General features: G+C 38.4%; 1 protein-coding gene across 10 annotated transcripts in view; it reads right to left on the bottom strand.

Annotated features, from left to right (window-relative positions):
• The window catches only part of SH3TC2 (SH3 domain and tetratricopeptide repeats 2), a 297,382-nt gene that overhangs the window by 126,776 nt on the left and 146,502 nt on the right, over nt 1–24,104 (bottom strand). For all 10 annotated transcript variants that reach the window (XM_053717114.1, XM_053717115.1, XM_053717120.1 and 7 more), the window contains 2 exons: nt 10,538–10,643; nt 1–120 (listed from right to left, as the gene is read on the bottom strand). The exon at nt 1–120 is cut by the window's left edge and continues 24 nt beyond it. In XM_053717114.1, coding sequence (XP_053573089.1) covers nt 1–120; nt 10,538–10,643 — 226 coding nt within the window. The remainder of the gene's footprint in view (nt 121–10,537; nt 10,644–24,104) is intronic.

The following is a 24,104-nucleotide window of genomic DNA, read 5'->3' as shown; positions in this document are numbered from 1 at the left end:
AAAGTGTTGCCAGTTCATCTTGATTCAGCGAGACTTGAATTTCAGTATCTTCCACCAAAGAGGAGTTCAACCAATATCTCTCATCAAAAAGTAAGTGCTCCAGGCTGCAGGCCACAAAGCCTAGAAGAGAGAGCAATATAACATGGCCTCACTAATGATAGGGGTAAATGACATTTAAATGGACATAAAAGTGCAAAAAAGAAAATGGTCCCAGTAATGCATTGCTGCTGCTAAAGATATCTACATATGCTATTCAACAAAGGATACCGAAAGAACATAGCAAATGTGATAACAGAAGTGAAATTAAAAGTGTCTTAAAATCACATGCTCTATCCAAATCATGAAAATGTAATTTTGACTTCCATTTAAGGAACACCAACACTCCAATTTTAAGAGCATTAATACTATATAATGTTTATTAATTTAAAAGATACATAATCCCATTATTACTAGGGTGACCATATTGCCGCTTTAAAAAGGGACACATATGAAAAATACATATGTCAGGGCTATTTAAAGAAATGTTTTAAATAATGTTCCATTATAAGAACCCTGAGATATGTATTTTTCATATGTGTCCCTTTTTAAAGTGGCAATATGGTCACCCTACCCATTCCCCAGTTTTGCATAACCAACAGGTATATTAATACACTTTTTACCTCTGTGATTACTTACGGCTAGATTTACAGTTCTGCGTTAGCCGTCAAAACCAGCGTTAGAGGATCCTAACGCTGGTTTTTGGCTACCGCTGGTATTTAGAGTCTTGTAGGTAAGGGTCTAACGCTCACTTTCCAGCCACAACTTTTCCATACCGCAGATCCCCCTACGCCATTTGCGTATCCTATCTTTTCAATGGGATCTTTCTAACGCCGGTATTTAGAGTCTTGGCTGAAGTGAGCGTTAGAAATCTAACGACAAAACTCCAGCCGCAGAAAAAAGTCAGGAGTTAAGAGCTTTCTGGGCTAACGCCGGTTCATAAAGCTCTTAACTACTGTGCTCTAAAGTACACTAACACCCATAAACTACCTATGTACCCCTAAACCGAGGTCCCCCCACATCGCCGCCACTCTATTAATTTTTTTAACCCCTAATCTGCCGACCGCACACCGCCGCCACCTACGTTATCCCTATGTACCCCTAATCTGCTGCCCCTAACACCGCCAACCCCTATATTATATTTATTAACACCTAATCTGCCGCCCCCAACGTCGCCTCCACCTACCTACAATTATTAACCCCTAATCTGCCGACCGGACCTCACCGGTCGGCAGATTGAAGATGGATCCTGAAGACGACGATTGAAGACCCCGCTTGGAAGATGACATCGCCCGGATGGAAGACTTCTTCAGCACCGCCTGGAGGATCACTTCATCGGATGGAAGACTTCTTCAGTGCCCCTTGGAGGATCACTTCTGCCTCTCCGGATCTCCTCTTCAGTTCCATCGGTGGCTCGGCTGAGTGAAGACGACTCAAGGTAGGATGATCTTCAGGGGGGTAGTGTTAGGTTTTTTTAAGGGGGGTTTGGGTTAGATTAGGGGTATGTGGGTGGTGGGTTTTAATGTTGGGGGGGGGTTGTATTTTTCTTTTACAGGCAAAAGAGCAGTTTTCTTTGGGGCATGCCCCACAAAAGGCCCTTTTAAGGGCTGGTAAGGTAAAAGAGCTTTGAACTTTTGTAATTTAGAATAGGGTAGGGCATTTTTATATTTTGGGGGCTTTGTTATTTTATTAGGGGGCTTAGATTAGGTGTAATTAGCTTAAAATTGTTGTAATATTTTTAAAATGTTTGTAACTTATTTTTTTTATTTTTTGTAACTTATTTTTTTTATTTTTTGTACTTTAGTTAGTTTATGTAATTGTATTTAATTGTAGTTATTTGTAGTTAATTTATTTTATTAATTTAATGATAGTATACTGTTAGGTTTAATTGTAACTTAGGTTAGGATTTATTTTACAGGTAATTTTGTATTTCTTTTAGCTAGGTAGTTATTAAATAGTTAATAACTATTTAATAACTATTCTAACTAGCTAAAATAAATACAAAGTTACCTGTAAAATAAATATAAATCCTAAAATAGCTACAATGTAATTATTAATTATATTGTAGCTATCTTAGGGTTTATTTTACAGGTATTTAGTTTTAAACAGGAATAATTTATTTAAGTATAGTGTAGCGTTAGGTGAAATTGTAACTTAGGTTAGTTTTTATTTTACAGGTAATTTTCTCTTTATTTTAACTAGGTAGGTATTAAATAGTTAATAGCTATTTAATAGCTATTGTACCTAGTTAAAATAAATTTAAAGTAAAATAAAAATAAATCCTAAGATAGCTACAATATAATTATTATTTATATTGTAGCTATATTAGGGTTTATTTTACAGGTAAGTATTTAGCTTTAAATAGGAATAATTTATTTAATAAGAAATAATTTATTTAGTTAGATTTAAATTATATTTAACTTAGGGGGGTGTTAGTGTTAAGGTTAGACTTAGCTTTAGGGGTTAATAACTTTATTATAGTAGCGGTGAGGTCCGGTCGGCAGATTAGGGGTTAATACTTTAAATTAGGTGTCGGTGATGTTAGGGAGGGCAGATTAGGGGTTAATACTATTTATTATAAGGTTATTGAGGCGGGAGTGGGGGTTAATAACTTTATTACAGTAGCTGTGAAGTCCGGTCGGCAGATTAGGGGTTAATAAGTGTAGGTAGGTGGAGGCGACGTTGGGGGCGGCAGATTAGGGGTTAATAAATATAATATAGGGGTCGGCGGGGTTAGGCGCAGCAGATTAGGGGTTCGTAGGTATAACGTAGGTTGCGGCAGTGTACGGAGCGGCAGATTAGTGGTTAAAAAAATTATGCAGGGGTCAGCGATAGCGGGGGCGGCAGATTAGGGGTTAATAAGTGTAAGGTTAGGGGTGTTTAGACTCGGGGGGAACATGTTAGGGTGTTAGGTGCAGACATAGGAAGTGTTACCCAATAGGAAACAATGGGGCTGCGATAGGAGCTGAACGCTGCTTTTTTGCAGGTGTTAGGTTTTTTTTCAGCTCAAAATGCCCCATTGTTTTCTATGGGGGAATCGTGCACGAGCACGTTTTTGAAGCTGGCCGCGTCCGTAAGCACCGCTGGTATTTAGAGTTGCAGTGGCGGTAAATATGCTATACGCTCCCTTTTTGGAGCCTAACGCAGCCATTCTGTGAATTCTAAATACCAGCGGTATTTAAAAGGTGCGGGGGAAAAAAAGCCAGCGTTAGCTACGCGGGTCGTTACCGACAAAACTCTAAATCTAGCCGATAGTATCTAAGCATCTTCTGACAGCCCCGTGATCACATGACTGACTATTTAAAATCTTTTGACTTGCATTTAGTACTGTATTGTGATAACTCTTAAATAACTTCCCGGGCATGAACACAATGTTATCAATATGGCCCACATGAACTAGCAGTATCCTGTTGTGAAAAGCAAATAAAAAAGCATGTGATAAGAGGCTGTCAATAGAGCCTTTGAAACATGCAGAAATTTAGAGGTTTAAATGTTAAAACGTATATTAATAGAACAGTGTTGGTTATGCAAAGCTGGGGAATGGGTAGAAAATCCATGATCTATCTTTTTAAACAATACCAATTTTTGTGTAGGCTGTCCCTTTAAAATTAATATTATATCTCCCATTAAGATTAATATTACATCACCACATTTGTTCATAAACTCTTTAGCACAGGGTGATTTATCTCATTTAGTTTTAGATAATTAGGTGCTCTAAACATAAGTAGTTATTCTTTAAATATTTGCAACCTTGTTGTTTCAGCAACTTAATTATTTTCCTTAATCCCCAATTTCATCAACAAATTTCATTATTACTATTTATCAAGCCATCAACTTACTTGCATTCAACGGCACCAATACGCTCGCCTAACATCGCTGCCGCGGACCTGAATACGTTCTCCAAAATTATCAAAAAAGCTGTCAAAAAGCGTGCACCAAGTATAGGGCGATGAGCAACGGACTGTTGTTAACTAACAGTCATCGATCTCGCTGCTCTTCGGCTTTTTCCCAGCTTTCTTGGTACCCTGTCAATAAACACCCACACTATACTATACTGTTTACCCCCTATACCGCCGCTCCCGGAGCCCACCGCAACTAAATAAAGTGTTTAACCCCTAAACCGCCGCTCCCGGAGCCCACCGCCAACTACATTATACTTATTAACCACAAATCTGCCCCCCTACACCGCCTCCACCTACATTATACTTATTAACCCCTAATCTGCCCCTCCTACACCGCCGCCACTATATTAAATGTATTAACCCCTAAACCTAAGTCTAACCCTAACACCCCCTAGCTTAAATATAATTTAAATAAATCTAACTAAATATTCCTATCATTAAATAAATTATTCCTATTTAAAACTAAATACTTACCTATAAAATAAACCCTAAACTAGCTACAATATAACTAATAGTTATAGGGTTTATTTTTATTTACAGTATGTATTTATTTTAACTAGGTACAATAGTTATTACATAGTTATTAACTATTTAATAACTTCCTAGTTAAAATAAAGACAAATATACCTGTAAAATAAAACCTAACCTACGTTACAATAACACCTAACACTACACTATAATTAAATTAATTCCCTAAACTAAATACAATTAAATACAATTAAATAAAATTATCTAAAGTACAAAAAACCCCACTAAATTACAGAAAATAATAAACAAATTACAAGATTTTTAAACTAATTACACCTAATCTAATCCCCCTAACAAAATAAAAAAAGCCCCCCGCAAAATTAAAAAAAGCCCTACCCTGTAAAAAAAAATTACACACCCCCCCAACATTAAAACCCACCACCCACACAACCAACCCTACTCTAAAACCCACCCAATCCCCCCTTAAAAAAACCTAACACTAACCCCTTGAAGATCACCCTACCGTGAACAGTCTTTACCCAACCGGACCGAAGTCCTCAACAAAGCCGGCAGAAGTGGTCCTCCAGACGGGCAGAAGTGGTCCTCCAGACGGGCAGAAGTCTTCATCCAGACGGCATCTTCTATCTTCATCCATCAGGCGCAGAGCGGCTCCATCTTCAAGACATCCGACGCGGAGCATCCTCTTCATCCGACGTCTTCTTGAACAATGACGGTTCCTTTAAGTGATGTCATCCAAGATGGTGTCCCTTCAATTCCGATTGGCTGATATAATTCTATCAGCCAATCAGAATTAAGGTAGGAAAAATCCTATTGGCTGATGCAATCAGCCAATAGGATTGAAGTTCAATCCTATTGGAGGATTGAAGTTCAATCCTATTGGCTGATTGGATCAGCCAATAGGATTAAGCTTGCATTCTATTGGCTGATTGGATCAGCCAATAGGATTGAACTTCAATCCTATTGGCTGATCCAATCAGCCAATAGGATTTTTCCTACCTTAATTCCGATTGGCTGATAGAATTCTATCAGCCAATCGGAATTGAAGGGACGCCATTTTGGATGACGTCACTTAAAGGAACCGTCATTGTTCAAGAAGACGTCGGATGAAGAGGATGCTCCGCGTCGGATGTCTTGAAGATGGAGCCGCTCCGCACCGGATGGATGAAGATAGAAGATGCCATCTGGATGAAGACTTCTGCCCGTCTGGAGGGCCACTTCTGCCCGTCTGGAGGACCACTTCTGCCGGCTTCGTTGAGGACTTCGGCCCGGTTGGGTGAAGACTTCTCACGGTGGGGTGATCTTCAAGGGGTTAGTGTTAGGTTTTTTAAGGGAGGGGATTGGGTGGGTTTTAGAGTAGGGTTGGTTGTGTGGGTGGTGGGTTTTAATGTTGGGGGGGTTGTAATTTTTTTTTACAGGTAAAAGAGCTGATTACTTTGGGGCAATGCCTCACAAAAGGCCCTTTTAAGGGCTATTTGTAATTTAGTGTAGGGTAGGGCTTTTTTATTTTGGGGGGCTTTTTTATTTTTTTAGGGGGATTAGATTAAGTGTAATTAGTTTAAAAATCTTGTAATTTGTTTATTATTTTCTGTAATATAGTGTTTGTTTTTTTGTACTTTAGATAATTTTATTTAATTGTATTTAATTGTATTTAGTTTAGGGAATTAATTTAATGATAGTGTAGTGTTAGGTGTAATTGTAACGTAGGTTAGGTTCTATTTTACCGGTATATTTGTCTTTATTTTAACTAGGAAGTTATTAAATAGTTAATAACTATTTAATAACTATTGTACCTAGTTAAAATAAATACAAACTTGTCTGTAAAATAAAAATAAACCCTAAGCTAGCTACAATGTAACTATTAGTTATATTGTAGCTATCTTAGGGTTTATTTTATAGGTAAGTATTTATTTTTAAATAGGAATAATTTATTTAATGATAGGAATATTTAGCTAGATTTATTTAAATTATATTTGTTAGGGGGTGTTAGGGTTAGCCTTAGGTTTAGGGGTTAATAAATTTAATATAGTAGCGGCGGTGTAGGGGGCGGCAGATTAGGGGTTTATAAGTATAATGTAGGTGGCGGTGGGCTACGGAAGTGACGGTTTAGGGGTTAATAAGTTTATTTAGTTGCCGCGGGGTCCGGGAGCGGCGGAATAGGGGTTAATAACTTTTATTTAGGTGGCGGCGGTGTAGGGGTGGCAGAATAGGGGTTAATAAGTATAATGTAGATGGCGGCGGTGTAGGGGGCGGCAGATTAGGGGTGTTTAGACTCGGGGTACATGTTAGGGTGTTAGGTGTAAACGTTCCCATAGGAATCAATGGGATATCGGGCAGCAGCGAACATGAGCTTTCGCTGCTTTCAGACTCCCATTGATTCCTATGGTATCCGCCGCCTCCAGGTACACTGGGCCGGAATAGTGGCGAGCGTACCTGGTAGAAAATTAATAACTAGCAAAAGTAGTCAGATTGTGCCGAATTTGCATTCGAAACATCTGTAATGACGTAAGCATCGATCTGTGTCGGACTGAGTCCGGCGGATCGTATGTTACGTCACTAAATTATACTTTTGCCGGTCTGTAGGGTTTGATAACTAAGGGGAATCAGGCTCGCCACAAATACGCTGCGGAATTCCAGCGTATTTGCAGTTGACGGCTTGATAAATAGATGCCTTTATGGTTAATCTCTAAGAGTCTCTTGTTTAGGCCTCATCTTGAGTATTGTGTGCAGTTCTGGAGGCCATATCTCCAAAAGGATATAAACAAACTGGAATCTGTGCAAAGGAGGGCTACTAACATGGTCTAAAAAATAAAAAAAACTTACAAGGAGAGGCTCAATGACCTAAATATGTATAGCTTGGAGGAGAGAAGGGAAAGAGGTGATATGATAGCAACTTTCAAGTATATTAAAGGGCTTAGTAAAGCTGAGGCTGTATGCATTTTTCATATAAAGAAAAATTCAAGAACAAGGGGTCATGGTCACAAGCTGAAGGGTAATATATTCAGGAGTAATTTACAGAAATACTTCTTTGCAGAAACGGTGATTGATTCATGAAATAAACTTCCACATGAAGTAGTAGTGACAAACACTGTGGGGACTTAAAGAGTGTCTGGTCTGAGATAAGCATAAGGCTATCCTACTAACTGAATAAGTTTACACTTTTAGGAAATTTCGGGCAGACTTGCTGGGCCTATGGCTTTTATCTGTTGTCAAAAGCTATGTTTATACATTAAAGGGCCAATATACTTTCAAATTGTTTTTCCCTTAATGTGTTTCTAATAACTTGTTATACCAGCAGCAGATTATAAAACGTATGAGAAATTGATTCTTTAGGGCCGATTTATCATGGCCCGAATGGGGCCAAATACATCTGTTTCCACGCGAGCCTTCAGACACGCCATAAACAGGAGTTAAGATCCACCCAATCGCATACGATTGACCACGAATCTGCAGGGGGTGGCATTGCACAAGCTGTTCACCAGAACTGCTTGTGCAATGATAAATGCCGACAGCGTATGCTGTCTGCATTTATCGATGTCTGGTGGACATGATCAATACAGCGAATCATGTCCGACAGACACATGATAAATAGGCCCCAGAAGCTTTAATTCTGTATGTGAAATAGCTGTTTTTGTTCTTTGACACCACAACCTATAAAATGGCTGGAGCTTACAGGGAAATCAGTTATTTCAATTGCTGATATAAAAGGTAAAGAGCTATTAGTCAACAATTTAATACACATCAGCAGATAAAATGGATCATATGGAAAAAATTAAAGAGGAAAAAAATGTAGGGTAAACTGTCCATTTAATAAGGATAAACAAAGCCTTGGTGATATTTGCAGATTTCAATTACCAGATTTTTTTTTCCTTTCAAATAAAAGGTAGGCTTTTTTTACCAGAAAGGAATCAATTCCAAATAATGCTCAACATATTTATACATATATTGCCAGTTGCAGTTGCTTTATTTTGTGCCCATTTTTAAATTAAATATCATAATATGCACCCAGTAAAACAAAGACGGGTGACATATTTCTGCAATAATTGGTGTACTGTTTGTAAATGCTACCACACTCAGATCCTATTATAAGGGGAAAATACATAAACATGAAACATAAAACATGAAAGCCAGGAGATGATACTTCTAACATTTTCATTGTGATTAAAAGCTATAATTATATAAAGTTTTATCAAGTAGTTTATTCATTCAACAGAACACAGGGTAGATTTTAAAGAATTTAAGAGTGTTTTTGCAAATATTTATGAGGGTACATACATACTTAAAGGGCCAGTCTACATCTTAAGTCATCTTAAAGTCTTGCCTTAGATTAACCTGCAAATAGACTCCTGAACCCCTTTCTATATAATGCAGCAGGAACGGTAAAAAAAAAAGTTATTTTAAAAAGAATATTGTTTCGAGACACTTTGAAATGGCTGTCAAACTCCGCCCACTGATAACATCACTATCCAAGCTGCATTTGGGACTCTGCTGAATAGCATTAACAGTCTGCTGAATCTAACTAGTGAGGTGTTTGTGATTGGACGCCATATGCAGCTCGGATCGTGATGTCATCAGAGGGCGGAATTTGGCGGCCATTTCAAAGTGGCCAAAAACTATATTCTTTTTAAAATAACTTCTTTACTGTTCCTGCTGCATGATATAGAAAGGGGTGCAAGAGGCTATTGGTAGCTTAATCTAAGGTAAAACTTTAAGATGACTAAGGTGTAAACTGTCCCTTTAACTAAAAGCAGTAAATAATGACTACAAGGGCATGCTTAAAAAACACAACAGAAAAGGTACTGGGTACTCTGTTATTGTTAATATAAGGAGTAGACTGACTAATTGGGCATTTAGTCACAAAAAGGGGGCCCACCTGAGTTGGACATAATTAGTTACCAAATGTCTTGGATGCTGAGGGCACATATGCTGTGCAGTGCTGCCTATCAAGGTAAAATACTACTTACTGCAAGTAGCTTTGTAATTTTGCAGTAATCAAGCGAAGCAGCAAGAATGAACCAATACTTAACACTACAAGAGGTTGGGGGTTGTTAGAAAGGTTTCCAAGGAAACTCTGTGTATGAACGAGGGGGGCAGAGAGGGTGAGCAGGGCCAGTGGTGAGGAACAGATGGGGACAAATCGATACAAGTTTAAAGTGGGCTGCTTGTTTCATGATTTCCCTATATACAGAGGTCTACAGCTTTTGAAACATAGAAAGTAAGGGGTGCACTGAACCTATAATTAACATTTGGTTCCTGAGGGATCTTTGCTTTATTTTTAATGAGGGTTCAACTATAGATGCAATTCTGCCTATTTATTACAACCACCATCCTGAAAGTGAATTGTGTTCACATTATGACTAAATAAGAATATGTTCTTCCTTTTTTACATACATACACCTGTTTATTTTTGTGATTATACCCATAATTCTATATTTGGAATAACTAATTGCACTATTATTGCTAACATACTGCACTAATCATTCCTCCTAATTGTCTAGACTGTTAGTTCCATATAGTAATCTTTTGCTTCTAAATTTTAGCCTTTCATAGCCACTTTATAAATTCACATAAAAGAGTAGGTATGCAGCTGATAAAAAGGGGTCTCAGGGCCATTATAACTGATCAAAGGTGTGGTGTGATGTGGGTGTAGGGCATCTAGAGAGGCGGCAAGGCCAGTTATGTCTGATCTAATATAGACATGGGCCTGAAGTAAGGCTAGTGTGCAAGGGGTCTGTATATATGACTGACAAGAGGGGGCTACACGGTTTTATGTGTCTGAACCTAGGTGTAATGTGGGTAAGGGGTTGTGGGGTCTGAACTGAGATCCCAACACAAGAGGTACATATCTTGGGAAGGACACGGTTAGGTGGAGCAAGACTGGGGAGGAATCAATAGCTTCCCTTAAACACTTTTTTCCAGTGGTCCAGCAATTGTTATGGTTAATATTTTTCATGTAAAACTGATAAATTTGCTATTGTATCATCTTCACTATATTTATGCTGGGTTTATAGTATAATGTCAATTTTTTTTTTCTATTTTTCTATTGGATAACTAGACTACAGATAAGCAACTAGGCACACACATAATAGCATAAGCACCAGTATCAATGTTACCTAATGACAGGTATGTTGTAAACTTCCAGATTTCTTCTATAGTCTTAAAGGTAATAACAAAAAGATCCTTTTGTGCCTGGATGGAGACAAGCCTGGCAGACAGCTCCTAGGATTGATATAGAATAACACATAATGAGTAGATTTTTTATTTTTTTGCTATATAGATGCAAAACACATTACAGTTCAAAGTGAGTTTTCAATTATAACATCAATGAAGGTTAATCATATATTTCTTTGAAAGAAAAAAAATTGTGGGTCACAATATCTTTGTTATCTGCCAGCTGATTAAGTGCTTTCAATTCCATAGGGGACATATTATTGTTTTTCCTATTTGCTTCCTTTTTTCAAAATCTTCAAATACTAGGCTTTGGAATGGGCAAAAACAGAATTTATGCTTACCTGATAAATTACTTTCTCCAACGGTGTGTCCGGTCCACGGCGTCATCCTTACTTGTGGGATATTCTCTTCCCCAACAGGAAATGGCAAAGAGCCCAGCAAAGCTGGTCACATGATCCCTCCTAGGCTCCGCCTACCCCAGTCATTCGACCGACGTAAAGGAGGAATATGCATAGGAGAAATCATATGATACCGTGGTGACTGTAGTTAGAGAAAATAAATCAGACCTGATTAAAAAAACCAGGGCGGGCCGTGGACCGGACACACCGTTGGAGAAAGTAATTTATCAGGTAAGCATAAATTCTGTTTTCTCCAACATAGGTGTGTCCGGTCCACGGCGTCATCCTTACTTGTGGGAACCAATACCAAAGCTTTAGGACACGGATGATGGGAGGGAGCAAATCAGGTCACCTAGATGGAAGGCACCACGGCTTGCAAAACCTTTCTCCCAAAAATAGCCTCAGAAGAAGCAAAAGTATCAAATTTGTAAAATTTGGTAAACGTGTGCAGTGAAGACCAAGTCGCTGCCTTACATATCTGATCAACAGAAGCCTCGTTCTTGAAGGCCCATGTGGAAGCCACAGCCCTAGTGGAGTGAGCTGTGATTCTTTCAGGAGGCTGCCGTCCGGCAGTCTCATAAGCCAATCGGATGATGCTTTTAAGCCAAAAAGAGAGAGAGGTAGAAGTTGCTTTTTGACCTCTCCTTGCAACGGCAAAGAGAATGACTGGGGTAGGCGGAGCCTAGGAGGGATCATGTGACCAGCTTTGCTGGGCTCTTTGCCATTTCCTGTTGGGGAAGAGAATATCCCACAAGTAAGGATGACGCCGTGGACCGGACACACCTATGTTGGAGAAATTTGATTTTATTTAAAGTCGGGCTTAATGCAGTCATCATATAGATGGGAAGTTTAAAGGGACACTGAACCCAAATTTTTTCTTTTGTGATTCAGATAGAGCATGTAATTTTAAGCAACTTTCTAATTTACTCCTATTATCAATTTTTCTTCGTTCTCTTGCTTACTTTATTTGAAAACAAGGCATCTAAGCTATTTTTGTGGTTCAGATCCATGGAAAGCACTTGTTTATTGGTGGATGAATTTATCCACCAATCAGCAAGAACAACCCAGGTTGTTCACCAAAAATGGGCCGTCATCTAAAATTACATTCTTGCATTTCAAATAAAGATACAAAGAGAATGAAGACAATTTGATAATAGGAGTAAATTAGAAAGTTGCTTAAAATTGCATGCTCTATCAGAATCCCAAAAGAAAAAAATTGGGTTCAGTGTCCTTTAACTATTTGCATTGTAATATATACATTTAAATTTATTGTTATGAGTCATATCGTCTACAAAGATACCTCTTTGTTGTTTGTCTTTTACCTTTTTAATGATAATTTACGTGTAAACTTGTTCAAATCTCCAAATAATTTAAATACATCATGATTATTTGATGGATTGAGCGAAAGCCCTTTTTTTTAAGGACTTTAATTTCACCAGACTCTAATTGATGGGAGGAAAGATCAAAAATGTCATTTAGTGAGTTTTCCTTTTTATTTTTGACATTCTTTACTCTGCCTTGCTTTCCTCGTCGGGGATCAGCTTTTGTTTTTCTTGACATTTTTTGGAATTGTCTAAATTTCTCTCCTTCAGAGATACTTGGAAATATTTCCATGTTATAAATGACTTTTTGTAGTCTGTTTGTGGATCCCAATTTTTCTCCTCCAAGGTGGTGAATCTAGATGTTTCTGACTCTCTAAAAAATAAGTACTAGATGTGGAATGTTTTTCATTAATTTCCTTCAGCAGGAATTTTAAATAGCTAAGAGTGTTTTTCATAACAAACAAATATTCTAACACTAGAGCCTAGCACTATCTGTCTCCGAATGTTACACCCCACTCTATCTGGATAAGCTCTGCTATGAGAACAAAATGAGATACACGTATAACTTTTTTCTTAGAGTCAATACTCTGTAAAGTTATATATATATATATATATATATATATATATATATATATGTGTGTGCGTGTTAAAGGCATATATTATATATATGTATACACACACACTATATATGTATGCATACTGTATATATGTGTTCTAAAAGCAAAGTTTTAATATAAACTTCTCATACATTATAGGAATAGTCTAGTCAAAATTAAACTTTTATAATTCAGATAGAGCAGGCAATTTTAAGCAACATATATATATATATATATATATATATATATATATATATATATATATATATATATATATATATATATATATATATTTATTTATTTGAAAAAGCAAGACTGTAAGCATAGGAGTCTAAATGTAATTCCACAAAGGAGTGTCTAAATGTAGCCACCAATCAGCAAGCAGTACCCAGCTGCTGAACCAAAAAAGGGCTGGCTTATAAGCGTTGTTTAAAATTGCATACTCTATCTGAATCATGAACGTTTCATTTTTACTAGACTATTCCTTTAACTGTTTGATTAATTATTTGTGCATGGAATCATCAAACGTTACCAATCCCTTACATAGAAGTTTATATGTTTAGCAAAATGAGCAATTGTTGCTGATAAAAAGATTTATATTTGGAGCATGTTCAGTAGAAGGAAATTGCTGAAAGAAATAAATCACATGGTATGTAGTTAATTGGCAGCAATGATTTGAGAGAGTTGTTGTTGGTCTGTTGGATTCTGTAGCCTAGAGGGCAGTGGGTACACTAGTGTCCTGTAGCATCTACATATATAAACACTTTAAACACACACAAAATATTTGTTTATCTTGTTAAAGAGCTGTTTATCTGTAGTTTGTATATTTGCTAGCTAGCAAGAAAATATATTGTTTTTGATGAAAATAATTTCTAAAATGTGTTAGTCACTCACTTGACCACTCTGGAAATGTTGGACACTGCTGCCTCAAAAGCCGATTCTATCTAAAAATGATATAGGAACCTGGAGCTAGGAGGTACTGGCAACTCAGCAACCTCAGCAAACATTCGGCTAGATTTAGAGTTTTGTCGGTAAAGACCCGCGTAGCTAACGCTGCTTTTTTCCCCAGCGAACCCTTAAGACAACGCTGGTATTTAGAGTTCTCTGAGGGGCTGCGTTAGGCTCAGAAAAGGGAGCGTTGAGCCTAATTTAGCTCCACATCAACCCTCAATACCAGCGTTGCTTACGGTAGCGGTAAGCTGGAAAAACGTGCTCGTGCACGATATCCCCATAGGAAACAATGGGGCATTTTGGGCTGAAAAAAAACCTAACACCTGCAAAAAAGCAGCGTTCAGCTCCTAACGCAGACCCATTGTTTCCTATGGGGAAACACTCTCTAAGTCTGCACCTAACACCCTAACATGAACCCCGAGTCTAAACACCCTTAACCTTACACTTATTAACCCCTAATCTGCCGCCCCCGCTATCGCTGACACCTGCATTATACTATTAACCCCTAATCTGCCGCTCCGTACACCGCCGCAACCTACATTATCCCTATGAACCCCTAATCTGCTGCCCCTAACACCGCCGACCCCTATATTATATTTATTAACCCCTAATCTGCCCCCCAATGTCGCCGCTACCTTATCTACATTTATTAACCCCTAATCTGCCGACCGGACCTCGCCGCCACTATAATAAATGTATTAACCCCTAAACCGCCGCACTCCCGCCTCGCAAACACTAGAATAAATAGTATTAACCCCTAATCTGCCCTCCCTAACATCGTCGCCACCTACCTACAATTATTAACCCCTAATCTCCCGCCCGCAACGTCGCCGCTACTATAATAAATTTATTAACCCCTAAACCTAAGTCTAACCCTAACCCCAACACCCCTTAAATTAAATATAATTTAAATGAAACGAAATAATATTCCTAAAATTAACTAAATTAATCCTATTTAAAACTAAATACTTACCTATAAAATAAACCCTAATATAGCTACAATATAACTAATAATTACATTGTAGCTATTTTAGGATTTATATTTATTTCACAGGCAACTTTGTATTTATTTTAACTAGGTACAATAGCTATTAAATAGTTAATAACTATTTAATAGCTACCTAGTTAAAATAACTACACAATTACCTGTAAAATAAATCCTATCCTAAGTTACAAATACACCTAACACTACACTATCAATAAATTAATTAAATACATGACCTACAATTACCTAAAATAAAATGCAATAAAATAAACTATTCTATAATTAAAAAAAAAACACTAAATTACAAAAAATAAAAAAGAATTAAAAGAAGTTTAAACTAATTACACCTAATCTAAGCCCCCTAATAAAATAAAAAAGCCCCCCAAAATAAAAAATTCCCTACCCTATTCTAAACTACCAAAGTAATCAGCTCTATTACCAGCCCTTAAAAGGGCTTTTTGCGGGGCATTGCCCCAAAGTAATCAGCTCTTTTACCTGAAAATAAAAATACAATACACCACCCCAACATTACAACCCACCACCCACATACCCCTACTCTAATCCACCCAAACCCCCCTTAAAAAAAACTATCGCTAACCCCCTGAAGATCTCCCTACCTTGAGTTGTCTTCACCCAGCCGAGCCGAATTCTTCATCCAAGGTGCGCAGAGGAGGTCCTTGATCCGGTAGAAGTCTTCATCCAAGCAGCAAAGAAGAGGTCCTCCATCCGGTAGAAGTGTTCATCCAGGAGGCGTCTTATTATTATTATTATCAGGTATTTGTAGAGCGCCAACAGATTCCGCAGCGCTGTAAACATAGTAGGTGTACAGGATAGCTTTTGTAGGGGTCAAGTGGGTAGAGGGCCCTGCCGAGAATTTCACTATTGTAGTCGGCTCTTATGAAGCGATCTGTAAACAGCTGGGCCCATAGGCTTACAATCTAAGGGGTTCATGGGGAAAGCAATGGCGTTAGGAAAGGTTAGTGTTGGTTGTATGCATCCCTGAATAGTAGAGTTTTTAGGGAGTGCTTGAAGCTGTTAAAACTAGAAGAGAGTCTTATGGAGCGAGGCAGGGAATTCTACAAGATGGGGGCCAGTCTGGAGAAGTCCTGTAAACGTGAATGTGAGGAAGTAACAAGAGAGGAGTAGAGGAGATCCTGAGCTGATCGAAGGGGACGGGAGGGAGAGTATCTAGAGACAAGTTCTGAGATGTAGGGGGGAGCAGTGCAGTTGAGAGCTTTATATGTCAGGGTGAGGATTTTATGTTTAATCCTAGAGGCAAGAGGAAGCCAGTGAAGGGATTGGCAGAGAGGTGCAGCAGAGGAAGAGCGACGAGTAAGGAAGATGAGCCTGGCAGAGGCATTCATAATGGATTGTAAAGGAGCTATGCGGCAGCTAGGTAGACCAGAGAGGACGGAATTGCAGTAGTCGAGACGGGAAAGGATGAGAGAGTGGATTAAAATCTTGGTTGTATCTTGTGTAAGGAAATGTCTAATTTTAGCAATGTTTTTAAGGTGGAAGCGGCAGGCTTTAGCCAAGGACTGGATGTGAGGAGTGAAGGAAAGATCTGAGTCAAGTGTGACCCCAAGACATCGGGCAAGCGGGGTAGGGGTAATGATGGAATTATCAACAGTTACAGAAATTTTGGGGGCGGAGACATTGGATGAAGGGGGAAAAATAAGGAGTTCAGTTTTGGAGAGATTTAGCTTAAGGTATTGAGAGGACATCCAAGATGAGATGTGAGAAAGACAGTTAGTGACACGGGTTAGTAAGGAAGGAGGTAGGTCTGGTGCAGAGAGGTAGATTTGGGTGTCATCGGCATACAAATGGTATTGAAACCCATGGGACTTTATTAAGGAATCTAGTGACGACGTGTAGATTCAGAAGAGAAGGGGACCAAGGACAGAGCCTTGAGGTACCCCTACAGAAAGTGGTAACGGGGCAGAGGATGCTCCGGAGAAGGCTACACTAAATGTACGGTTAGTCAGATAGGAAGACAATAGGAAGAGGAAGAGAAGTCTTCAATCTTCATCCATCCGGAGCAGAGCGGAACCATCTTCAACGGAGCCAACGCGGAGCCATCCTCTTCAACCGACGACTTCCCGACGAATGAAGGTTCCTTTAAGGGATGTCATCCAAGATGGCGCCCCTTAAATTCCGATTGGCTGATAGAATTATATCAGCCAATAGGAATTAAGGTAGAAAAAAATCTGATTGGCTGATGCAATCAGCCAATCAGATTGAAGTTTACTCCGATTGGCTGATCCAATCAGCCAATAGTATTGAACTCGCATTCTAGTGGCTGATCGGGGGTATTGTATTTTTATTTTAAGGGCTGGTAATAGAGCTGATTACTTTGGTAGTTTAGAATAGGGTAGGGAATTTTTTATTTTGGGGGGCTTTTTTATTTATTAGGGGTCTTAGATTAGGTGTAATTAGTTTAAACTTCTTGTAATTCTTTTTTATTTTTTGTAATTTAGTGTTTGTTTGTTTTTTATTATAGAATAGTTTATTTTATTGTATTTTATTTTAGGTAATTGTAGGTCATTTATTTAATTAATTTATTGATAGTGTAGTGTTAGGTGTATTTGTAACTTAGGTTAGGATTTATTTTACAGGTAATTTTGTAGTTATTTTAACTAGGTAGCTATTAAATAGTTATTAACTATTTAATAGCTATTGTACCTAGTTAAAATAAATACAAAGTTGCCTGTAAAATAAATATAAATCCTAAAATAGCTACAATGTAATTATTAGTTATATTGTAGCTATATTAGGGTTTATTTTATAGGTAAGTATTTAGTTTTAAATAGGATTAAATTAGTTAATTTTCGGAATATTATTTAGTTTCATTTAAATTATATTTAACTTAGGGGGGTGTTAGGGTTAGGATTAGACTTAGGTTTAGGGGTTAATACATTTATTATAGTAGCGGCGACGTTGCGGGCGGGAGATTAGGGGTTAATAATTGTAGGTAGGTGGCGGCGATGTTAGGGAGGGCAGATTAGGGGTTAATACTATTTATTCTATTGTTTACGAGGCAGGAGTGTGGCGGTTTAGGGGTTAATACATTTATTATAGTGGCGGCGAGGTCCGGTCGGCAGATTAGGGGTTAATAAGTGTAGGTAAGGTAGCGGCGACGTTGGGGGGCAGATTAGGGGTTAATAAATATAATATAGGTGTCGGCGATGTTAGGGGCAGCAGATTAGGGGGTTATAGGTATAATGTAGGTGGCGGCGGTGTCCGGTCGGCAGATTAGGGGTTAAAAAATTTTATTATAGTGGTGGCGATGTGGGGGGGGGCCTCGGTTTAGGGGTACATAGGTAGTTTATGGGTGTTAGTGTACATTGTAGCACAGTAGTTAAGAGCTTTATATTCACGCGTTAGCCCATAAAGCTCTTAACTACTGACTTTTTTTGGCAGTAGGAGTCTTGTCAGTAGATGGTCTACCGCTCACTTCTCCCAAGACTCCAAATACCGGCGCTAGGCAGATCCCATTGAAAAGATAGGATACACAATTGGCGTAAGGGGATCTGCGGTAGCCTGGAGTCGCAGTGAGGAAGTGAGCGTTAGACCCTTTCCTGCCTGACTCTAAATACTAGCGGGCGGCCAAAAGAAGCGTTAGGACCCCTTAACGCTGCTTTTGACGGCTAACGCCAAACTCTAAATCTAGGTGATTGAATCTATAAAGATGCTTTTCTGAAAACTGCATGAGAGTTCTGTATAAACCAGCAATAAATGTGCACGCTGGTGAAGTCACTGCACAGAAGACACAGGCTCACAGCAAATTCATCCAAGCCAAGTATACAGGCTCATCATATTTATACAGACCAGTGTACTCATTAGGGTATAGAATATGGAAACTCACATCATTATACAGCACAGTGCTATGCAGTGCTATACAAATAAATGATATTAATAATAATAATACTCAAAATAAAAATCATTATTAGGAGAAGCATGTATATTATTACTATTGCTTATTACTCACTATATGCTATAATAATATGTGACTGTGGGGAAGAGTGTGTGTGTGTTTGAAAAAGTATGTGTGTAAGAGAAAGAGTTATTGGGTAAGAGAATCATCAGGGTGACTGAAAAACAAATATTTGTACCAGGGCCCTCTGTAGGTCCGCCGCTGACACATCACATTGCTTTTATGTGTGCCTAATAAAGAAATATTGAAGCATCTAAGTGCTGTGAACATTCCATTTGATGGTGGCTACAAGTATGGACTCGAGCTGGATCCTGAGTCTTCACTTGCACCGCATACTCAGCAACTGCTGTAACAAATTGTTTGTAGCTGACATTTTATGGCATATATGAATTATAGGTTATTTGCTCAGAACTAATAACATAGTTCAGATGCACACACATGTATTTAGCCAGGACTGCAAACACTTGAAAGAGAATTCTACTTAAAGTACACAGCTGATTTTCTACAGACAATAAGTGGACCTTTGCCAGCTCCTCTGTGTATCTCTGGCTTTCGGCCAGCTTCAGCCCACAGTAATATCTTGCACCAGATTCCACACATGAATGGAGGAAGGAGGAAACATGAATTCTTCAAGAGATTAGAATTATTTTCTTTGAGCATTTAAAGAAGCTGCTCACATTGTGGCTAAAATAATGTAAAACAGTGCTATATGCTGGTTTTCTTCGGAGAAATGACAATGATAAGGTCTCACAGAAGTGAACCATAGAATTTTGTTGTTTGCTTACAGTTTTCTTATCTAAAAACTGTATTAGTACCACCTGCCTCTTCTCTTAACAACAAGCAAAATAAAAAAGTTAAAGTGAATGTCAATTCAGATAAATTGGTGCCCGGTTTTTGATAATCCTATTAAAAACAAGGGCACTTTAATTCTTTAAAATTGACATTTCACTTGTCTTCAAATACTGCAGCACTTCCCCCGCCCATCGCAAGCCCTCTTTGCGCGTCTAAAATGAGAAATCCGGCTCCCTCCAATCACGGCGTTGCCTCAGGCCATGATTACCCCAGGGGGGGAAGATGTGATTGGAGGAACGCGGATTCGTCATTTCTGACGTAAGAAGAGGCTTCCAACGGCCGGGGGAATCGCTGGAGCGGCTGTGAAGTTTAAAAAATAAGTATTTGAAGAAAACGAGTAAAATGTCAATTTTCATGAATTAAAGTGCCCTTGTTTTTAATAGGATTATTAAAAACCGGGCACCGATTCATCTGAATTGACATTCACTTGAAGTTTAGTTTATGAATGTGTAAATATTTATGAGCATTTACAAAAAAAATCCTATCTACATTCTAACATCTGTAGCTTATGTGTTTGTGAATAACTACATTTTAAACAGAATATTTTTACTATAATTTAATTATTTCTTTAGATTGTGTTAGCTGCAAACAGCAAAACATATACATTTATATGAAGTTTATTTGTTTTTCATTTCCATGATTTTGTTATTAGAGCTTGGGAAATGTTCTGCACAGATTTGGTAAGAATGTAACTAATGAGCAATTTGTGGTTTCAGTGTAAACGTCAAACATATAACAGTAATCCTATACCATATATCAGTAATCATACACCAAGCTCGAGCCTGACATCACAGCACTCAGCACTACACAGTCTTTCAACCAGAATTTACTGGGCTATAATCATTTCATTGCTAATTACAGTTTATTTAAAGATGACAAAGTAAAAGTGGCTTGAAAGACAAAATTTAGTTTCAGGATTCAGATAGAGCATACAATTAAAAAAAGCCATTTAATAAACTTCTATTATCAAATTTAGCTCTTTGTGTTTGTACAAATTCTGCTACCTCAGTATTCTCTTAAAGGGACAGTCAACACCAGAATTTATGTTGCTTAAAAAGATAGATAATCCCTTTATTACCCATTCCCTTGTTTTGTATAACCAACACAGTTATAATAATACACATTTTACCTCTGTAATTACCTTGTATCTAAGCCTTTGCAAACTGCCCCCTTATTTCAGTTTTTTTGACAGACTTGCATTTTAGCCAATCAGTGCTCACTCCTAGGTAAATTGACGTGCATGAGCTGAATGTTATCTATATGAAACACATGAACTAACACCCTATAGTGGTGAAAAACTGTCAAAATGCATTCAGATTAGAGGTGGCCTTCAAGGTCTAGGTTTAGCTTTCAACTAGGAATACCAAGAGAACAAAGCAAAATTGGTGATAAAAGTAAATTAGAAAGCTGTTTAAAATTGCATGCCCTATCTGAATCATGAAAGTTTATTTTGGATTTGACTGTCCCTTTAATGAATGTTTTTAACAAGGAATGCCAAGAGAAACTATTTTTTTTTAATTGTACGAATTCAATTAATTAATTTTGTTTAAGTTTAGAGGGATATAAAAGTGTAAACAGAAAATGCTCTGATATGTTAGAGCATTTTATTATCACTTGCAGGGTCATCTTAGCATTTACAGTAAACAAAACAGCTGCTTCAGTCAGCATGCTTCCAGAAACACCAGTCGCTCGGCGCTGGGGAATGATATCACACGTCCGTTCCAACAGGCAGGGTGCAAGTCAGAAAACGAGCAGGAACCTTGCTGCTCAAAATAGACAAAATGGAAAAAGGAGCCAGACTGCACCACAGTGAAAATAAAAATGGAAAATCGTTTATTACAGCATGATTAAGGGGCGCAAAACACGTCAGACTGTTAGCAGCCTCCATGTCTGTCTGTCACAGTGTTTTGCTGTCTTGCTGTAATAAAGGATTTTCAATTTTTATTTTCACTCTGTGATGCAGTCTGGCTCCTTTTTCCATTTCATCTTAGCTTTTGTGAGACCCTAGACAAGACAAAATTGTGAAGTTCCTTATCCTCTCCCTGTATGGCCAACCCCTGTGCCAACATTCAGTGCTACCTATATAAAGAATAACAATATATTTTAAACCCCCTGAAACCGTAAACACTTTGTCATAAACTAAAAGCCGGATGTGCATTGCACCTTCTCATAAACTCACCTCTGACATTCCGGGATACCAAAGTGTGGGGCCCTGGGTAAGTGTCCCTCAAAGCCTGCCCAAAGGGCATGCCTGATCACTTGCACATAACTATGTGTTTAACTATGTTTTCAGTCCCTTTGCCGAGGTTAAAGTTAGCCCCAGAGCAGCAATGCACTGCTGTTAGATAACTGAATACATCTAATGAGCCAATGATAAGAGACATGTGTGTATCCACCAATTACCAGCTAGCCCTCAGTAGTGCATTGCTATTGCTGAAGATATGTACATATGTTTTTCAACAAAGGATATCAGGAGAACAAATTAAGGGGATTATCACAATCTATCGTCTGAGACCTTTTCTGCTCTTTTTCTGGCCAGCAAGGCCACATTTCATTTTAACACATTCACAATAGTATGTTAATAGTACTAAAAGTTCTCTGTGATCACAATCCATTTTCCATAGACCTTTTAACAGCTTTTCAAGACCAGTTTTGCCTTTTTTAAATTCAAAACTTCAAGATTGTGGCTTTGTGAATAGGAGTTCAATAATGTAGGCGCAAGTACTGTAAAATGCACTGTTGTGAACATTTGTGCTTTGAATTTTGCGTGTTTGAAAGCCTATTCATCAAGACGCATTTCCTTTTCAAAAAACGTTCACGAAAACACAATCTTGACTTAACATTTTCTTTGCAGATACAATATTGCAATGCAGTTTCACATTGTTAATATGCAGTTCAAGAAGATGTCATAAGTCCTTCTAATAGAATCCCGTAGTCATCATCTGCACACCACTGCCCACTGAAAAATGCTCCAAACCCAACACCACCAGCAGCATCGGTCACCAACCCAAGTTCCTCATTAGACAGTCTAGGTGACTGGATAAAGGCTGCCCTATTGAAATCCTTCAGGAAAGCCATCCACACACACAAGTTGTGTTCCGCAGGAAGCTGAACAAAATGACAGGACAGCCGTGTCGAAAAGATTCTCCCTATGACAATTATTTGACAAGCAAAATTTAGCTTGCCCAATAGGGATTGTAAATCCCATAAAGTCACTTTTTTAACTTGCAAAAAAAACCTCTGAATCATCGCTGAAAGATCCAAAACCTTGTAGAAAGGTAGATGGTATTCCATCCTCACCGAGTCAATGGTAATGCCTAGGAAGTCTAGGTCCGTGGACAGACCCTGCTACTTTTCTAATGCAAAGGGCATGCCAAAGTTAGTTGCCATCCATAAAAATGTGTCTCTCATACAAACACAACTGGAGAGTCCATAGTATTATCGAATAAAAAGTTATCTTAATAGTGGACAACAGAAAAGAAACATGAAGGCTCAACTACTACCCATTCCAAAAATGAGCCATAACACTTGAATAGGCAACATGATATCGAACAGTCCATCAGGGCACAAAGGTTGAAATAAAAATTTCCTTCAAAAAACAACCCAGCATCCGATTCAATGTTGATTTTGGCCATTAAAGTGAAGAGCCCTGCAGACCGAACCAAATCTATGGTCAAAGGATGTGTACTTCACAAAGGGCAACTCACTAGGCATTCCAGCATTCACCGAACCCCCTTTATGGTAGGATAAATTATGAGTTATCTTACCATAGGGGATACAAGTAGATCTGGTAAAGGAGAAACCAGAAATGGGACCGCCATATGACCCAGTTCAACCTCCCTCCCAAGCTTCTCCCGTACCATCTGCAGGAATTCCCTGGCAGACTTTAAATTTCCAGAAAAAATATACTTTGTCCCCTTCCAATGGAATTACAAAATTGAAATAAAAGCCATGCAGCAGCAAAGAACCTTGTGCCCTTCACCCGCATTTTTAGCATACAGGCTTTGACAATGTTCTTTACTTTTTACACTAACTGGCAATTTCCCCCTTTTCAGGTAAAGCCGTTGTACCGGTTCCCTTACAACTTCTGAACCTGCACCACATTTACATTGCTCTTCATTGAAAACAAAGCACAGTCCTTTTTAAGGTGTGCAAATGAACCTGCTGCTGCAGACCTGCCAGCACCAGAGTGAAAGGGCTGGGAAGATCAAAGAAGAGTTATGACCCTCAGCCAGAGCCCCATGTACCGGCGCATCTCAGGTTTAACGGCAAAGCACTGACGAAAATGCTTGTCGTAGGTCCACCAGGCTATGTCACTGTACGTCCTCTAAGCAGCTGCAATCTCAAAATAACAAAATAGCAAGGCAAGCAGGAAACCTTTCAGCCATCACACAGGCATATATGACAAAAGCCTTGGAACCAATTGGGGAAGGTTTTAGGTAAGTTACGGTACTACTTTTCCTCTCCTCCT

This window comes from Bombina bombina, chromosome 6, assembly GCF_027579735.1.
Source record: "Bombina bombina isolate aBomBom1 chromosome 6, aBomBom1.pri, whole genome shotgun sequence".
In the NCBI taxonomy this organism is placed as follows: Eukaryota; Metazoa; Chordata; class Amphibia; order Anura; family Bombinatoridae; genus Bombina; species Bombina bombina.
Note: the sequence above shows the minus strand (reverse complement) of the source record. Positions and strands in the feature narration are given on the sequence as shown.